Source organism: Ochotona curzoniae, unplaced genomic scaffold (assembly GCF_017591425.1).
Source record: "Ochotona curzoniae isolate NIBS_2020 unplaced genomic scaffold, NIBS_Ocur_1.0 contig_3819, whole genome shotgun sequence".
Taxonomy (NCBI): domain Eukaryota; kingdom Metazoa; phylum Chordata; class Mammalia; order Lagomorpha; family Ochotonidae; genus Ochotona; species Ochotona curzoniae.
Genome location: NW_024466004.1, coordinates 33,258,529 through 33,278,102, shown reverse-complemented (window position 1 = coordinate 33,278,102; position 19,574 = coordinate 33,258,529). Strand labels below are relative to the sequence as shown.

At 43.0% G+C, this 19,574-nt stretch overlaps 1 protein-coding gene across 1 annotated transcript in view; it reads right to left on the bottom strand.

The window, feature by feature from the left end:
• The window catches only part of SH3BGRL2 (SH3 domain binding glutamate rich protein like 2), a 57,663-nt gene extending 41,680 nt beyond the window's left edge, over positions 1–15,983 (bottom strand). The window contains exon 1 of the mRNA XM_040983673.1: positions 15,779–15,983. Coding sequence (XP_040839607.1) covers positions 15,779–15,823 — 45 coding nt within the window. The 5' untranslated portion in view covers positions 15,824–15,983. The remainder of the gene's footprint in view (positions 1–15,778) is intronic.
• Positions 15,984–19,574: the final 3,591 nt, after the last annotated feature.

The following is a 19,574-nucleotide window of genomic DNA, read 5'->3' as shown; positions in this document are numbered from 1 at the left end:
AAACCTGCTTCTGCTCTCCTAGGGGTCTTTCGTCATCTTTGTTGGTTCCACATCCACTCTTTCTCAAGTTGCTTTCACCTTATCTTTTGCATACTTTCCAGAAAGAATCCCGAAGAATACATCATTCCTATTTAATTTTTTCTCAATTAATGTCTTAAAACTGTTTATATGTATATATGGTATGTATGTATGTGTTTCCACATTGGCTGACCAAGCCAAGACTGTTAACAGCCTGTTATGGCTACAGAATAAAACTCACACAAAGACTGGCATTTAGTCTTTGGTGCTCACCACAATTCCTTCACAACCGACTTGATGGGACAGCCTCCTGCTTTGTCTTTCTCTACATGCAGGTCCTCACCACAGTGACTGAACCCAGTGAATATTCTTTGGTTTCCTCTATTCCCTTGTTTTGGATGCCCTCTTGCTTTCTAAGTATTTAAGGTCTACTCTAGCCAGAAAGCTCATTTAGAGCCTGTTTCTCTTGTAACACTATTTCAGTCCAGAATATTCTCCATTTACTTCCTGTGAACTGCAAAAGAATGAGCTGCTACAATCATTTAGCTGCTAAGAGCACTTTTTGGTTCTGGAAATCGAGAAACATAAACTACAGCTCATTGATTTTAAGGTACTTTTGCACACTGCCTCAGCAAAGAACTAAAGTTGCAGTAGACAGGAAATTACCAGTGCTTAGACCATGATCCTGAAATGTGTCATTTGTCCTCCAGCTATTTAATCTGTTCCAATATACTCATCCAACTGTACAGTAAAGCTGAGATGCAGAGAGGTTAACTATATTAAGTCACCCCCAAATAATTCAACATGGAAGCAACAGTGGTCAGGACTGGCACATAGATTAAAAAAAAATCCACTCTCCACTTTTTCATCCTGTCCAATGATTGGGATTTAGAAATCAGGAAACCAAGAACTTCTATCCCATTAACTTCATCCCAACTGAAAATATCAAGAATAAGTCTTGTAGAAGTTCAAGCAAGTTTTGAGACATTGTCGAGGAAGCAGAAAATATTTAAAAATTAAGCACTCCAGGAAACACAGAAACATCCAGAACTGCAAAAATAGCAGGAAGTAGAAAAAAAAAAATCCCACAATCAATTCATACAGAAAGAATCAGACACTGAACATAGTATCAATATTTATTTATTTGTCTATGTTTCAAAGGTGAACAATTTGAGGGGGAAGATTTTGAATCCACTGATTCAATCCCCAAAGCCCACAACAGCCAGGTCTGGGTCATGCTGAAGCCAAGGAACTCAATCAGGTCTCCTACATGTATGGGCAGGACCCAAGTATCTGAGCCATCACCTCTAAGGTTGTGCATTAGCAGGAAGCTGGTTCAGAAGCTGAGCAGCTGGGACAGGAACTAGGCACTGCAATGTGGAATGTGATTTCCTATGCGGTGCCTAAACTGCTCTACCATACCACCTGCCCCCAAATAGGGATCTTTAATATGGTCAAAGAAATTTCTACTAAAAGAGAGTTAATAGTAAAGTGGCAGGTGAGGACTCCATAAACTCTAGCGCCCCAAAGCTTCTACAGAAGGCATGGGAGCAGGCGAAGCAACCAGCTTCACAATATCATATGTGTGTTGATCCACAAGTACAGAAGAGATTACAGACCCAACAACACCCCACACCACCACTACCAAACAGTCCTAATGTAAAGACCTTCTTATGTGCACAGGAAATGTGGATGAATCAAAAGGCACTCACCCCAATTTCAAGAAACAAAATCACAAAACCGGCTTTATGCCAGAGGCTTTCAAGTGTTAAAACCCCAGGAGACAAGGACATACATAATCTGACACATTAGGTCTAACTGGCATAAGATAGTTTAAAATGAACAATTAGTCAAAACTGTGGTTCAAGAACAAGCTGTTAGCAAAGTTTTCAAATGGGGATAATGAGATGACTGGAAGACCAAATCATACAAACAGAACAAACAATACAGTACACCATTCTAAAAGTGACTCCTATCCCAAAAATAACGAGAGATCCTGAGATCTCAGAACCCACTCTGTGTACTCTATCTGAGCTGTACCTATCCATCCTATTATCCATCTTAATGTGCACCCAAATTCAGTCTCTCCACAGCCTCTGTCTCAATGGCAAAGGAACAACACCTAGAAAGGTGTTGGCCATCACCTGCTGCCACCTAGGGTGCTCCAATCATACTTCCAGGGATTTACATGGCTGGTGGTCTTACCTAGAGCTATTGCCATGCTGCCCACACTTTCTTTCCGAATTCTATCAACTCCAAATCCACAGTCAACCTTACTGTGCCTGCCCAGTGGTTCTCGATGTTTCCCCCTCAGGAGGCATCTGGTAATGTCTAGACACTTGTTGGCATAACTGAGGGAAGGGAGCAAGCAGGCCAGTACGGGTCCAAAGTGGGTACAAGTCAGGGCTGCCGCCAGCCATGCTGTGACACATGGCACAGCCAGCGCTCTTGCAAGAGTTGGTCCACACTTGCATACTCTTGGTAATACTCTAACCTACCCTTCTTGGATCTTCCTATCATCAACATCTCATCTTACTCACAGTTACCACCACAGCCTGACGCTGTTTAGTAACAGCCATGTATTCTGCATCCCGTTCCCCAGTTTAGCAGAAAGCTCCAATGGGGGTGATGACAGTTATCTACACCACAGCTAAGGTAGCTTCCCTTCAAGCCTGCATTCTGTAACAACCCTGTATTATTTAGTGATGTGAAGCCACTATAAAACATTAGCGGAAACATGAAATGGAAGATGCAGGCGGTTACATTTTAACTGTTTTTATATTTCCTGTCAAGATTATGTGTTTACTTCCTAAAGAAAGTCACGCAAGCAAAAAATATGAGTGTACGATGGCATCACGTTACAAAATTCCCATCAGAAAGCTATATACAACTCTTCCTAGTGTGCTTCCTGATAATCACAGGATACTTTGCAGAAGAGCTGTTGCAGCGAAACCCTCTGGAATGCCCACAATCCTCGGCAGTGAGGAGGAAATCCTGCTGAGGTCAGTGCTTCCCCCACACGAGCACGAGGGGACTGCAGTCCAAGGCCACGCCTCTGTCAGTGGCCAGCACGCTGTCCAGCCATGGGGTGTGCTCTGGTGCGTGCTGTTGCCGTTTCTCTAGCAGGCAGTTTTTGACTATGTGAAAAGTGTTCTCACCAGATGATCCAAAATGCTTGCATTTACATCTGAAAAAATAATTTAATAGCCAACAACCCTTCTGATAATTCCAACTGCTGTAAAGTTGACTTCTCTAACCCGTTCACATTTCCTAAGTAGATACAGATGGCTCACCCAGGAGACAGTTTGGATGCTAAGCCCTGCATTCCCTGGACCTGTCCTTGTTGGGCCATGCCTCCTTGGACTCCTGAACTCCCTCCTTGAACTCCTGAGCAACTCAAGTGGGTCCTACCTCCGGAAAATCCCATCTAACTTCTACTGGACATTCTCAAGGCCCTTCTAAAATGCCACTGGGGACTTTTCGCCTCTTTCTCAATTCTCCATAGGCCTCTTCCACAACTACTGCTAACTTCTGACTCTAAATTCTGGTATCTCTAGCTTTTATTTTCTTCATCTTCAACCATATAATTCTCCATTTCATCTCGACTACAAAGAAAAAGTGGAGAAATCATAACTACAAAAGAAAGTAAACGCAAAAAGGAAAAAAAAAGGAAAAAAAAGGGGGGGGAGGTTCTGGAAGATTCACTTAACAACTGTTTATGAGACCTTGTGATGTGCCAGAAACTGCCTGGGTAGCTGAAGGAACACAAGTGATACAGCAGGGTGTCTACTTGGCCTCAGTGCATAGTTCAATGGGAAAAAGGTTAGCACTGGTCAACAAATAACTTCAATATAAAGCTAACATTATCAGAAGCAGGCTGATAGAGGTGTAGCAGCCAAGACAGGTACTCCCCGGGGAAGTACTGCAATCAATGCCACAGCTAAGTGTAAGCAAAGTACAAAATCTAAAAAGTTAGGACATCAAAACAACAGCCACCAGGCTAATAAAGTGCAGTCTGTAGGTGTGATAACAGAAGGTGACAAAAGAGTTGCCACATGCTGCCCAGCGTTAGGGCAAATGCACATTTGGCATAGTGCTTAGGATGCCTCTTTGGATGCCCAATGCCCACTTCAATGAGTCTGGTTTGAGTCCCGGCTCTAACTTCCAATCCAGGGTCAAGCATTAACGTGGACCCTGGGAGGCAGCAGGTGACGGTCCACATGCTACCAGCTGGAGTTCCAGTTATGGAATAAAGCGGCCAGGATTTGCACTGGGATACTCCTGCTGCAATCAGTGGCTTCACCCGCTATGTCACACTGTGGGCCTGGGCTCCATTTCTGTACTCTGATGTGACACACTGCCATGCTCTGGTTCCATGCACAAGTCTGCTACTTTGTACCAAATAGAGAGCATAACTGTGCTTCTAGAATTCTTCACTTCTGCCTCAAGAAGGCAGCTAGCTGAGAGTTTGCAAAGCTCCCTCTTGCAACTCTCCCCTGGGCTGGAATGCTGCCATGGATTTCATGAGCCATCTGGACAAGGTGGCACTAGAGGGCAAAATGCAATGCCAGTTGCCTGTCATTGGCTTTGCTCTTCCTTCCATCTCCAGAGTTTCATTCCCCATGGGGGGTTCTAGAATTTTGATATCTACACGATGTAGCACTGCAATAAAATTATACTGAATACCATGGATTCATGACACTGGTTAAATAGCAGTAAAATAAATTGTGCATCTCAAAGCCGCTAGGTTTCCAAAGCAGACTTCCCTGTACGCACTCTACTCTCTGGCATCTCTTCCCTCTGGCATCATCATAAATTAGTTATTAGCTTTGTATTTTTGATGTGCTTCCTCCAGACATAGTTCTTTTATATCCATTTCCTAAGATGCTTCATGCCAAAGCTTTGATAATAAATTTAGGAGGAAAGAAGATAAACACAAGAGTCACAGATCTTAAAGAAGATGGGAGGAGGCATAAGAGCAGTCCCTCAGCCTCAACCATGCAGGCAGGAAAGGAAGAGGTCCTTTCCATCTGGAGAGTCAAAGAAATAAGGAGGGGAGAGGGCAATGCATCTTGGGAAATGGCCCTGGGCTTTGGAGGGAAGAAGATGATCTGTCAGTCACAAAGCTGGATAAGCACAGTCAAGTGAAGCAAACCGTAAGAGAAAAGGCACAGGAAGCAGGAGAGGCTAAGAAAGAGGCTCGCTGTACTTACACAGCACTCATAAGAACAGTGAGAGGAAATGCTTATAAGTAGGTTGGACAGCCCAGTGTGGTAGCCTAGTGGCTAAAGTCCTCACCTTGCATACACCAGTATCCCATATGGGCACCAGTTCTAATACCGGTGGCCCTTGCTTCCCTTCCAGCTCCATGCTTGTAGCCTGGGAAAGCATTCAAGGATGGCCCAAAACCTTGGGACCCTGCACCTTCGTGGTAGACTCAGAAGAGGCTCCTGGCTTCAGATCGGCTCAGCTTTGGTCATTGTGGCCACTCGGGGAATGAATGAGAGGATGGAAAATCTTCCTCTTTGTCTCTCCAACTCTCTGCATATCTGACTTTCCAATAAAAATAAATAAATCTTTAAAAAGAGAAGTCAGTTAGAATCAGAGTGCAGAATGGACCTTGGGTGCAGCAGTGAAGTTGCCATGTGGTGCTTATCTGAGTCCTGGCTCCTCCACTTCAAATGCAGCTTCCTGCTAATGTGCATCCCAGGTAGCAGCAGGTGATAGCCCAAGTAGCTAAGTCCCTGCCACCTACGTGGGAGACCCAGATGCAGTTTTGAGCATCTGGCTTCAGCATGGCCTTGCTCTAGCTACTGCTGGCATTTGGGGAATGAAGCAGCTGATGGAAGATCTCTCTCTGTCAGTCTCTCTGTGTCTCTCTTTCAAACAAAATGAATACAAGTGAATTTTTTTTTAAAGAAGTTTGGGGGTTTGGAGATAGGATGCTGAATTAGAACATAGGGGGTTCCTGAGTGCTATTTTTAGGTTTTCTCAATTGAACAAGTAGATTTAATCTTACCAGGAAAATTAGTTTAGTTTTTTCCCCTTTAAAGCAAAAGGAATCCAAAAGATAGATTATTAATCATCCCATCCTTGTCAGTTCTCTTTGCACATAACTTACCTCTAAAACTCTGCTGCACAAGGGAACTACAGCATCTGCCTATTTTGTTTTCTTGCCATAAGAAAACATATACAAACAGGAAAACAAGTCCCACATCTGAAACAAAGGGCAACACAGGTATACAAATCAAATTCATTTTTTGAACATCAGCTCTAGTGCATAAGTTCACAAAAAATGAGTTTAAATTTCTTACTAGAGTTTTGTTTTTTGTTTGTTTTGAACGAAGCTTTTAGAATCTTAAAAAATCACTCTCCCAACTCAAGAAATGCTATTTTTTAACTCTGAGTATGATTTTCTTTGCTCTTATCCAAATAATCACACCCACCCCCACTTTTCTATCAGGTAGATTAATTCTGTAATTATATTCCATACAATCTCTGTTAGTGTTCTCAGTTACCTTTGTTTCTTTCTCTCCCTACTCAGAGCAGAAGTTCTTTGAGGGGCAGAATTATGCCATACATTCATTCTGTACCTTGTATGTGGCTAACCCTGGGCCACAGAAGGTACCCATAAACATATAGCTTAACTAACTGCCAAGATACACATCTCCTTAAGACTCAGTTCTATGTTGCAGTGTCTTCAAATAGTTCATCAACAAATGTGTATTATGGATTTCAGTTGGGGCTGTCACCAAAATAAACATATCCTTTATTTCCATTTATCCCACAAACTTCTGAGTTACTCTATTGTACAAGTCTTTCCATGTAACTTTGTGGGCTCCCACTTTTGAATGACACAGATGCAAAAACACCAAGTTTTTATTACTTAGCAAAAGCTCTACAACAAATGGCCAGGTATTGAGGAGCATGGAAACCCTACAGGGGTGTGCCCTGATGGAGATGTCCCCACTACTCAGCGCTGACAGACCCACCAGATCCACTGTATGCAAGAGCAAGCCCAGAATCAAGAGACTGAGATCTTCAAAGGCCTCAGAAAGAGGGGGAAATCCAGATTGTCTATGTATGAAAAAGATACTTGTCAATATTTAAAGTATCTTCCCAAAAGTTTTAAAACACTATGCCATCTCAAAAAAGGGTAGGTTTTCAGAGTTTGCAATCAGATCATGACTTCTTGCTTCCTTAACCTTCATAAACAATTTATCTGGGGACCTTCCCAAGGCTTTGCCATGTTCCAACTAACTCAGGACCTATCATTTGATTACTGGAGCAATTTATTTCCTCAGTTAAACCTTAACAGCTCATTTAAAGCGGAAAAGCCCAAAAGACGAGAAAATTATTACAGAATTAAGTTTAAATTATACCCATAATAATAATAATGGCTGCCATTGTATTAAAGCCACATTAACTTCACAAGCATGGCTTCTGAGATTGAGACATGACCCATTAGACAGTAAAGAGCCAGAATTCAAACCCAGGTCCTTCTGATCCTGAAGTCCATGTTCTTTCCATGAACTTCCCCACTTGTGTACACTAAGCTTCTAAATGTCCCTCAGCAGACACATGTGAGGAATCCAAGCTCAGCAAGAGGATTAATATTAAACCATGTAAAAGACCTGGGGCAGACGAAATGTCTGACCAGCTTCTTCATGACCACTCCAAGAGGACTCAGCATTCATGATAATAAGGATGAGGGCACCAACTCTATCACATCATGTGTTGGGAGATCTTATGATGTCCAGGAGGTCCCAAGGACACATTACCTCTGCCCTTGACCCTTCTCTAGGTTCCAGCTATCCCAAACATTCCCTCTTTCCCTGTTATCCTTCCAACCCATCCTGCTGCCTCCAGTTCAACATATCATGTCAGTTCTACCCAACTGTTACATACAGCAAGAGGCTCACATTTAAACAAAATCAAACACTGAGTTTCTGGACAAACATTAAAGTCTCTCCTTACAATGCTACTTATTCCCAATTCTGTTCGACCCTTGATTCCTTGCTCTGGGACATGGCTAGCAGGAAGATGATGATACATCCCTGGGCATCTGAGCCTTCTGGGTTCCATGACAATGCTATTTAAAGTTTCAGCTTCCATTTTCATGAGACAGAATGTGTATGGCTACAATTCCTTTAAAGGACACAAATAACAGAATTCTTTTAAGGGACACAAATAACAGACACAAAACCCTTAAAACTTCCTATATACCATGTGAATAGTGATGTTCATTACTATTAATATGAATTAATTAATAGTTACAATTAAGATGAAGTATTAGCTTTCTGCTTCATCTGTTCTCCTTGGCTTTTCTCAGTCACTGCCTTCACCGACCCTAAGCATCGTGTCCATGACCACCTGCTCAGCAGCCGGCTAGGGAGCCCTTGCACTGCTGCTGAGGAGACTTGCCCATTCCTTTCTCTTAGCTGAATTCATGAGCTACAATTCTGGCCTTCCTGCTAGGTTAGACATCCAGGTGCTCAAGAGCTCTTCTAGTGGCACAATGAGGTGGCTTTAGAAAGCGCTAAACACAGCGTTGGAAGAAAAAGCTTCAAATTTAGATTTCTGCCACTAAGCTGAATGATGTCAGCCTTGGGACTTAATCACCTTGTGCCTTAATATCCCTTCCGTCAAATGAGGACGAGACAGCATAGGATGTTGGACAATTGTAAAGATTAAGTAATCTGCAGGAAAATTGTTACCATATTTCTAGGTGCAGGAAATAACCATGGTTCATCTGCTCTCCAACAAGGGACCCTGAGGCCACCTAAGTGCCTTTTTCCCCTCCTGTCTCTGCCACATTTTCTCACAAAGCCCTCTTCTGTGTTGTGTGAACACTCACCTACCCATGTATCACATCAGAAATTGCCCAAACTATGTATCACAAGCATTCAAACTCCAGTGTTCAGTTTTACAGTCAAGATTCCAGAAAATATCATTCATCTTCATTCAACATACAACTCCTGACCCTCTTTGCAATCTCCCCCCACAAATCTGAAATCAGAGACAAATTAGACACTGGGAGAGGATGGTATCAATCGGTTCAAATAGACTTTGCATATTTCTCTTCCCTGTGATGTACAGACTCAAAACATTGTCTACCCAGCCACTCTAGCCTGAAGGACAGAGTCCAAATGCAGAGTCTGAGACAGGGACGGTAAGTATGAGACAAGCCCTGACCTGCCATCCCCTGGTGCCAGAGGTGGCACCAATGATGAGTCAACTCTCCTGCCGATCTCTGATAAGGCTCCAAAGCCCAGCTCTTCAGGCAGCTACTGACCATCTGTCACAGCTGTCTCTTGGGATAGCATCTATTTGTTATGCTTCAGAAACCTTAAATTAAGTCAGAACTCTAAAACCCACATACTATGGTACAGCAAAGAACAGTAGCCATTAGCATAGTGGCCTAAGTGGTCTGTGCACAATGTGCTATAGAATCATAAAATATTTTAAAATTGCAGTGGAATCCTAAATGGCAAATTTGGGGAATAACCTGCTTAAACTGCAACTGTTTAATTAATTGAAACATTTTTATTAATTCGAACTTAACTAAAAATTGTTTTATACCTAAATTTACAAAAACTTTCATAATTTCATGAGCATGCATCTTTTACTTAGTGTTACATACTATCCATAATTTTCTGATGGTTGAAGATTTTACATAGTCAAGGTCATATTTTTCATCCTCCAAATTCCCACGGGGCTAGAATCGGACCAGATCAAAAGCAGGAGCCAGAAACTTAATCCAGGTCCCCTACCAGGGTAGAAGAAACTCAATTAGTTGAGTCATTACCAGCTCCTCCTCAACTCTGATGGGAGTTAGAAGATGCCACTGAGAAATAAAGCGGGTATTAGGAAATGGGACATGCAACATCTTAAACAGGCATCTTGAGTGCTAGGCTAAATACCTGCCCCAAGGTTATTATTCTTTCTAATACTATTACTATTATTTATGCTGAAGTTGATGACAGTTCTCAGGTTATATACACTGACACTTTGCTAGACGCCTTTGTGGAATTATCCATCATTTATAGCTCCTAGCAATCCTATGTTATGGTGCTATTCCTATTCTGCTTCTACAGATGAAGAAGCTAAGCTTACCTTCCTAACATCAGGTCCTCCATGAGTGACACAGCTGGGTTTCATAATCATTCCCTCCCTTAATAACACTGCTTCACTCCCCTTCAGTGACAGATGTCTCATAGATGGGAAAGAAGTAGGTACTTGTATATAAAGTCCTGAATTAAATATATCAGCACACAGTAAATTCAAACACTCGACTAGTAAGTAGTTTTTCTTAAGTGGATAGTGAAACCCGAAAATTCTTTCAATGGATGATCCAGGCTAATGGAAGAGCTCAGTTTCCACTGGAGGGAACTGTACCACTGGACATGGCCATTAAAGCACAAAAGTAGTGAGTTCAATTTACATAGGAATGTCTCGAATGAAGATCATACTCCCACTCCTTGTGTAACCCACAGAAGAAAAACAAACAAACTCAAAATTATGCGGGTTGTTGTTTCTCATTTTGCTTTTAATATTAGCTCGGTATGCAGAGACAGCTGTTGACTTCAACTACATTTGTATTTACCAAATTCCACTGATCCGACCTTTCAAGAAAGTCACTTAAGTGAATCTCTTTTATTCTCTGCCATCTACTCCAGAAGCCTACAGATCAAAAGCAACAAAAGGTCATTCTCTAATTTGGGCATTACCCACTAGGAAATGGAAAATGTGTTCTTTAGTCCTTAGAAGTTTCTGCCCCCAATCGTAAGCAACACTTCCATTTCTGCTTGGGGAGCTCCGAGGCAGAGCTGGCAGAAGTCCATGCAGATCACACCCTGATACACACCTCACCCTGCTCCTCCTCTCTCAGGTGTCAGTTCCAGGAAATCCCCCAAGGAGTCAGATCCCCTTTAGAAAAAACTCTCAAGAGTAGCAAGGGAACCAGATTCAGGGTGCCAGACAAATTCTAACAGAGAACTGCGGTTGTACCAGCCTCCAAGTCCCCGGTTGCTATCAGTGAACTCCACCTGCCTGCACACCGACAGGCAGGCAGGCAGGCAGGCAGACAAGGTGTTTCATCCTCAGCAAAGCTGTCATGAGACCAGAAGAAAAACATTCAATTACATTTAATTAAGGGCTATTCCTAGTTTGAGATCTGTTTTCCAGTCTGGGGAAAAAAAACAATAAGATATAAAAGAGATAAAAACAGTAACCCTTTAAGTTACCACAGCTCAGCTCCAAAATAACTAGCCAGGAAGGACAGATAAACTCACAAAGCCTATTAAGAACAGAAAAAGGGAATCTGTATTGCTTTAAATTAGATTGCTCACTTGCCAGCCATTATAGACTTCCAACCTCTAATCCCCACCTGTCTGCCCACCCACCTTCACCCTCCCATTCATGTCAATCAATGTGTCAAAACAAGGCCAGGGCCGGCTGTCTAGGACACACTCAATAGGAAGCTTTGCTGCATGGCATGATCTTAAGCTATAGCTAGAAAAGGACCCTAGGGAGAACATTATACATAATAGAATCAAATGTACAAAATGTTCCTGATACATTAATTTGTCATTTCATTGAAAATAGCAAATTGTCACCGAATTTCTAATTTGGAAAGCTAAAGTTCTGCTTTGCATAATGGATAAAGAGTACAATGTAGATTATTACTCATAAAAAATGAATATAATCATGTGACTGAAATCAGTTTATAGCTCTGCAGCTGAAATAGCATCCAAGAAAGCAATTTCCTAGTGGAAATGCCTGATGGTTTACCAGGTTCTTCTACGATGAAAGCTTGAACAGTGACTTTCTAAAAAATCTGGCATTAAGGGGCAGGTAATTAGCCTTGTAGATAAGCAGTTCATGTCCCAAATCAGAGTACCTGCGTTTGTTCCTGGGCTCTGATCCTGATCCCAGCTTCCTCACAATGCAGACTCAATTTTTAAATCTGGATTTCAAAACTGACGTATTTTAAACTTACAGATAGCAAAAACAGTAAATCATGCTCATTTTTATTTAAAAATGTTTCTTAAATAATCCAAACTTCTGTTCTTATTTATAACTTGACTGAAGAAAAATTACTTTCACACATCACACACGAAAAAAAAATCAACAAAACATTACTTAGAATTAGTATCTCATAGTTTCCTGCTAAACTGTTGAGTTTTTTCAAAAAGGTTGCTTTCCTTTTCTGTTACTGAATTTTCAAAAAAGAAAAATGAGAGGAGTCAAAAAAAAGTCTCACACTCCTGCAGCTTAGAAACAACTGTACTTCAGACTAAATCTGTGAACGTTCAGTTTTTATGAAGACACCTTTGTGGTAAACAGATTACTGCTGGAGACAGCTACATCTCTACTGGAGTGCCTGGTTTGAGTCCTGGCTACTCTGAGCTTTGGGTCCAGCTTCCTGCCGATGTGCCTGGGAAGCAGCAGATCATGTCCAAAGTTCGTGCACGCCTTCCACTTGCATACCAGAAGGAAGTGCGAGTTCCAACACAGATGAGTCACCAGAACAGCCTGTCTGGTTGGAGACACCTGAGCAGATGCACAAGGCAGGGACTGAGTGTGCCACGAGGGTACCTGGAGAATGGAGTTTCTGGAGGTTTTGAGCCCCTGGATGCCTTTGTGCCCACATCTACCTGATCCCTAACCTCTATTCACATGCTTCGCCCAGAATCTCCATAATGATGACTCCTGGTCAGCTCTTGGTTTGGAGAGCTGAATGCAGTAATAACATTCAAGTTATTTTAGGCTTCTATGATGTAATTACAATGTTTTACCTCAGCAGTGCTGGGTTAATGCTGGTACTGTTTTATTCGGTATGCAACAGTAACCATCAAGAAACTCCACAATAAAAATAAATAAATAAATCTTTAAAAAAAAAAGTCAAAAGAAAAAAAAAAGGAAATCTGACTTCCAATTAATTACTTCTGATCACTGTCCTGACTGACACGCTAGGAGCAAGCTACTCACTCATCTCTCGGTCCAATTTTACATTTCTGCAATCATGTGGCTGGACTTCACTGGAAACTGCTTGGGCATCGTTTTGATTCTGACAGATTCCAGGAACCTTGGTGAATGGCCACAGACTTCGGTGAGAAACGTTAGTCAAGGCAAGCAGGACTGTAAAGATTCTTCTAAATCACAGACCACACAACCCCTTCTCCCTGGGGAACAGCAGGCAGCCTACAAGCTCTGCATAAGGAACACATCCTTGAGCAGCTGAACCCTATGGAGTTTGTTATCTTGGCTTCTTTCGGAGACCTGGAAGAGTTCACCTGGTCCTACAAAGGGGTCTACCAGGTCCTGCTGTTGGCTCTCTCCACCGGGGACCACTCCCTTTCCAATCTGAGCAGAATGGGCTCACAAACGCGCTCTCTCGGGTTCCAAATTGCACTCAGTTTTGCTCCCTGCCATCTGCCTCCAGCTCCCACATACATATTTTATGATTTCTGGCACATTTCTGACATCATCTGACATCCTGCAATGCATCCCTCGCTGCCTATATTATTTCTATGTTTGGTTAAGAACGTTCCTGAGCAAGGAATGTGTCCTTGGGCTGTACTTTATTTCTGCTAAAAGTGAACTTCACCTGGAGCTGGGCAAGGACCCTATCCATGGTGCCAGCTGTTTCAACTTTTGAAGCCAGAAAACTCAGGGGACTCAGAACTAGATGCAAAGACGTTCTATCAAGGGGTTGCTTAAATCTATCACTAATCAAAATGAAGCATCATTTTGGAAATTTCTGATCCTTACCTAGTTCTAATAATTGTCACAATCATGCCTTGTGGTTTAATAAATTTCAGCTAAAACCAAACTGACTTGGGAATCACATTAGTTGTTTTACTTTGCACTTGATGGTTACTGCTGCATATCGAATAAAACAGTACCAGCATTAACCCAGCACTGCTGAGGTAAAACATTGTAACTTCATCATAGAAGCCTAAAATAACTTAAATGTTCTTACTCCAATCACCTCTCCAAACCAAGAGCTCCAGAAACTACATTTGCCCAGCTGAGGACATCAAAGCAAGAGCGTGATTCTGAGTTCTTGGTCCAAATCCCGCATTTTACACCAGAGGATCTCAATCTGAGGTGGGGTGCTTTATCTGGTTTTCACTACCACTCACTGAAAAAAGTTACCTTGCTAGTCCACACTGAAACATAGTTTGCAATTTTTAGCATAATATCTAACATTAAATAGAAAAACAAAACAAAAAAGAGTAACATGGCAGATAGGCAATAAAATGTAGAGTTCCAGTTCTGTCTTGAAATACTACCTGCTCACAACATTAGCCACGCAATTACCTTGTCTTTAACCCAAGGACTTGATTCAAGGATGCCTGGGTTTCATGCTATAAAGCATTCATCCTGTAGCCAATAAAATGTGATTGGAAAACTGGAGAATGCAAGTGGGTAGTGAAACCAAAAGCAGTGTTAGTAAGGAGCATGTCTACATAAATCTATTCATGAAGCAGCACAGCCCTCCAAACACAGGGAGTGCAGCTTTAAGGAGAAAAGCTACAAAGGGCAGGTATGACTAAGCAACCACAAATAACCACAAAAAACACCAAAAAGAGTCAGGAGCCTGTAAGGACCAGAACATGCCTGCACACAGAGATAAACTGGAGTTTCCCACATATTGTTCCTACTCCAAGCAGCAGTCTTTCTACGATACTGTTGACTTCTCAAATACAAAGCTTCAGTGGCTTATAAGCATGTTCAAGCAATATTTTTTTTCTGTCCTCTACTCCACCCACTTAAATGAAACAAATTTTGGGACAAGCTGGCTGAGCTACTGGGCAGGCAGTTGGCCACACCAAACTTCAAACAAACCAATATTGCTCTTTTTGACATACCTGCTATGTCTCTCACAAGCCTCATAAGCCTATAGTTTAAGCTAACAGACCAAGTCTCAATCACCCAAAACACTTACTGGGCTGCTAAGTAGCCCACTGAATTTTTCCTTAAAGTCTGATTTCTCCAGCTATCTTACTACTTTAAATAATAATAATAAAAAAGTTTTTTTCCCTAAAAGATTCAAGAACCATCACCTGACAGAAGAGCTAAAAATCAATTAAAGCTCACAAATTATATGTTGGCCAAGATGAAATTTATCGAGCATGACACAGGACACACAAACATGCTCACACAGACTTAGGAATCTCAGAGCACTTCAGTCAAAATTCCATCAGTCACACAACGCAGGCTCAACAGGACAAACCCGGTTTACCAATCTCTGTGCTTAGGTGTGGAAAGTCAAGAAATGTACTTGGTGGCCCGAAGGGAGGTGAGAAAGCAAATCCCCACTGAAACTTGTTTCATTCGGGAGAGGTCTAGTTTTAGCACCAAAAAAGCATCCAGTGTAAAATATAACCTGGCTGAAAGTCCCAAACCGAGAGAAACCCGAACTAAGGAAACGGGTGGGGTGGAAGAGAGGACCAAGCTCGAGAACCACCCCCTCCCCAAATTCCTGAGCCACACAATAGGTGTGGGTAGGGGCTCCCCTCGCACGCGCAGCATGGGCAGGTGGGTGAGCACAGGGTCCCCCCACCCACTTTTCCTCCCTCTCTTGCTCATTGTTGTCCAAGTGTGATGGAGCACCTGGCCGCCTCGGGCTCCAGCGGGTGGACGCGTCGCGTGCCGGGACGCGCAGGGGCCAGCAGGGCTCGCTGCCCGGTGGACCCGCCACCCCGGCGCCCCGCGCCCCCGGCCGGCTGCCGACCCCCGCAGTGCTCACCGCCACGAAGCCCGAGGAAGAGGCGACGAACACGCGGATAACCATCCTCTCTCTGCTCCCGGGACGGATCGTCTGCCCTGCGGGATCCCGGCCGGCAAGGACGCAGGAGGCTGAATTTGACTTAAGCCGCCACCGCTGCCACCACCGCCGCCACCACCGCCACCACAGCCCACACTGCCGCTGCCGTCGGGGAAGTTCGCCGGGACCTGGCTCCCTCCCGCCGGGTCCTCAGATAAAAGCCCAGCACCGCCCGGCCTCTGGCTGGAGCGCGGGGAGGGGAGGAGGGAGCCGGCTGCGGAGCGTGATGGGAGTTGTAGTTCCCAAGTCTCCCCGGCGCGCTCGGTAGACCGAGTTCCGCCCACCCGCAGCCACCTCTCGACCGCCGGTGGATGCCCTCGGTGCGCACCGCTGTGTGGAGGGAACCCGCGAGCCGGGAAGGAGCTGTAAGTCGGGGTGGCCAGAATCGCGGCCAGGCGAGCCAAAAGCCAAGGAGGCAAAAGGGCGAAGTCCATGCGTGGGTTCTGTACTGCGGCTTGCTGGTTTAGAGCATCCCCACCCTGAAACGCCCAAAGACGCTGAGGTGCCGCGGGACTGGAGGCCGCGTGCGCCCTCAGGTTGGGTCCAGCCGGTCAGGGTGTCCAGAGCCGGTGGGCGCTGCGAGGCCGGACTCGCCTGTTTGCCCATCCCCTCGGGAGACTGCAAAGGGGTGATTCTGTGAAGTTAATGAGCGGGTTTCTTTGCTTCTGGGGACGCTGAAAATTAGAAACTCAGACGAGAGAATAGCTGGTATTTTATTTTTCGTAGCAAAACTGTAACTGTAGTCAAAAATAAACAAATAAATACCCAGGGAAACGAGAATCCTTCTATCATCGCTGAGAATCAGAACCCTAGCCCCCCCCCCCCCCCGCCACCCCTTACCAGACACAATGACTTCGTTGCTCTGCACCTAACACTAACAGTGGAGCCAACTCTGAGGGCTTTTCGGAACTGCTACGAATTCCAGCGGTCTCCCTGGGGGATGCTGTTAAATAAGAAGGCTTTTCTGCAGTTCCTAATAGTCTAGGAATAGTTCTATAGCTAGTGTTTTGTGACTGATAGAGCCCAATCCTTTCTCAGTCAAGTAGAAAAACACAAACAAACAAACAAACAGTTTGCCTGTAGTGCTGTATTTGCATTTTTTATTCCAGGAGGGGGTTCCACAGCCTCCTGGGGAAATCTGATAATTAATAGTAGTTCAAAGAAAAAAAAAAGAATTGGATGTCAAGATCCCTGGATCTTTGGGAAGTTTTTTGCACAACTGCTTGTCATTTGGGGTTTTTTTTTTTGAAAGCTTTTTTTGAAAGTTTTTAGAATTTAAAGTTTCTAACTTTGCCTATTGCTTAAGCTAATTCTGTGTATTGGTTTATCAATATAGTGTACTAACAGAAGATTACACTCCTGATGGGAATTTATTCTTTTTTAATATTCAAAAGGTTTAAATAGGAAGGTACTTCAAAAAGTAGGTAGCAGATGGAATTAAGAGATTATTTTATTCCAAAAATATCACTTTGTAAATGTCTTTCGAGTTTTGCTGCCATAATTATCAAAATGTATGTCTATAAATTATTAAGTATCTAGCCTAAGAACTGATAGCAGTTCTCCGGTGTAAGTGCAAGCCTTGCTTTTCTTCGCTGTAGCATTACTTGACTATGAAGACATATGTTCATAAAATTGGAGCTGAGAGCCTGGTCTGGGAAAGGTACCAGAAGAGAGAAAAAGTTGAGCAAACCATGTGAAAAGAGACATGTACAAAAATAGTGACAGAACAAGACACACTGTGGCATGGCAATACAGTGTTGTGTGGAGATAAAGAAAAAGAAGGAAGAGACGGCTTTTGATAAGGAGATTTTAAAGGAGAATAATGTCCCTACCAGCAGACAGGGAGGCTGCAGGGTGTGAGGAGGCTGGCAAAGTGCTCATTGCCTCAGAAAGGGAGAGGGGAGCTAGTAGAACCTGGCTAAAATACTGCAATCGGGGATTCTTTCTGAGTTGTCAGCTCAGCTCCTTGCACTTTTCTGGCATCTGTTGCTCAGCTATGATCCTTAAAGTGGTAGGTCGGATACCTACAAAGCCATATTCATGTAACAGCTGATTGGGAAGCTTCCCTGTCCTAAGGGTTTGAAATTGGAAGTGGGCATGCAAGAAAGCTTGAATTTGTGGCTTGGATGCTCAGAACTTCCAAAAGGCAGGTGTCAGCATGAAAGCTGGAGCTGTTCAGAATGGAAAGAGAAATCAACAAAGTAGATATGGGGAGGGTGCAGAGATAAGTTTCAAAGAGTCCTAACAGTTCTTAAATCCCAGTCTCTAATCTGAGATGCGTATCAAATTCAGCAGCAAGTTTTACTGAGACATGTTCTTTTTTGTATGCTTAGTGTTAGATGGACCGAGACCACTTGATTCTTAGTATCTGGCTATGTACAGAAAGACTGCCAGTTCCTGTTTATGGTTCAATCACAGGGTTGAAAACCCTGTAACATCCTTTATCATATCAATTTTCTCATCTTGTCAGAACCAACTTAAATGGGTAGAAGTAAAATGCCTGGATAACACTTGGTCTTTCTTACATCTGGTTCTAGTATTTTATAGCAGACTCCTCACCCTTTGTGTATGTGTGTATAAGGGACTGACAAGGACCTTGTATAATCTGCTGAAGTCTGTGGAAACTCTCAAAATTTTTTTCTAAATATACAAAATAAAAGACTCAGAATTATAAAGGAAGCCATGCTACAAAAGTTATTCAAATATTAAGTGTTTGATACGGTTATACATGCTGCCTTATTAATGCAAATAAGTACTAAAAGATAGTGGTCATTGGGCTTAACACTAAGATGGCTGTGTCCCACATCAGAGTGCTGGACTTTGCAAATGTGGCCTAGCTCCTGACTCAACTCATTGGCAGGTGATTGCATTTCCGCTTCCCAGGTCTGGGGTTCAGCCGGGCCCAGCCTTGGCTGTTGCAGGCATTTGGGGAAAACTCTCAAATTAAAAAGAAAAATGTTTCGGTATTTGCAAAAATGGGAAAATATTAAAATACTTCTGATTTTTACCGGCAACAAATTAACAAGTGTGCCTTCTCTGTAATGCTTTTTCACAATTGAAGAAATTGGTAAGCTTTAGCTAGTGTTTAGTGAAAACATAGAGACATAAATTGTTTTCTCATTCAAACTCACAAACCATCTAGGTTCCATCTGTAAGTCCCTTTAGACAGGGTGTCAGGGTAAAGGAGGAATAAGATCCAAGAAGCCTAGGCTAAGAAATCACGGTGTCCGACTGGATGCAACCTGCGGAAACTTAACATTTTGCTAAAACAACAGTTTAGAAAGAAATGAGAGGAAACCCTGAAAAGTCCCATGTAGAATTCCTAAATTAATGAATTGGAATAAGAACAAGGAACCTAAGAGTATGGAGGAGCAATCAGAACAGCCTCAAACCGAACAGTTACAGTGTGACAGAAACCAAGGAAAGAGTGTTTAAGTTTTAGAACTTAGAGAACAGCTAAGGAATAACAAATAGCTAAAGGAATTGGAAACTACCAAATACCCAACAGTTAGTGGAAACTCCTAGTCAGTCTGGTTACTATGTTTGTGCCACATCTGTGTCCTTGCCCCAGTAACGCCTACTGAAGCTTGAAAATAATTTGACAAATATGACTAGGACTAAATATACATGCTAGCCCATTGCATTCCTCTTTCAGGATCTTCCATTGAGAAAAGTGAAAGATCAAGACAGCAGCAGAGGGCAAAGACGGAGGCTGGGG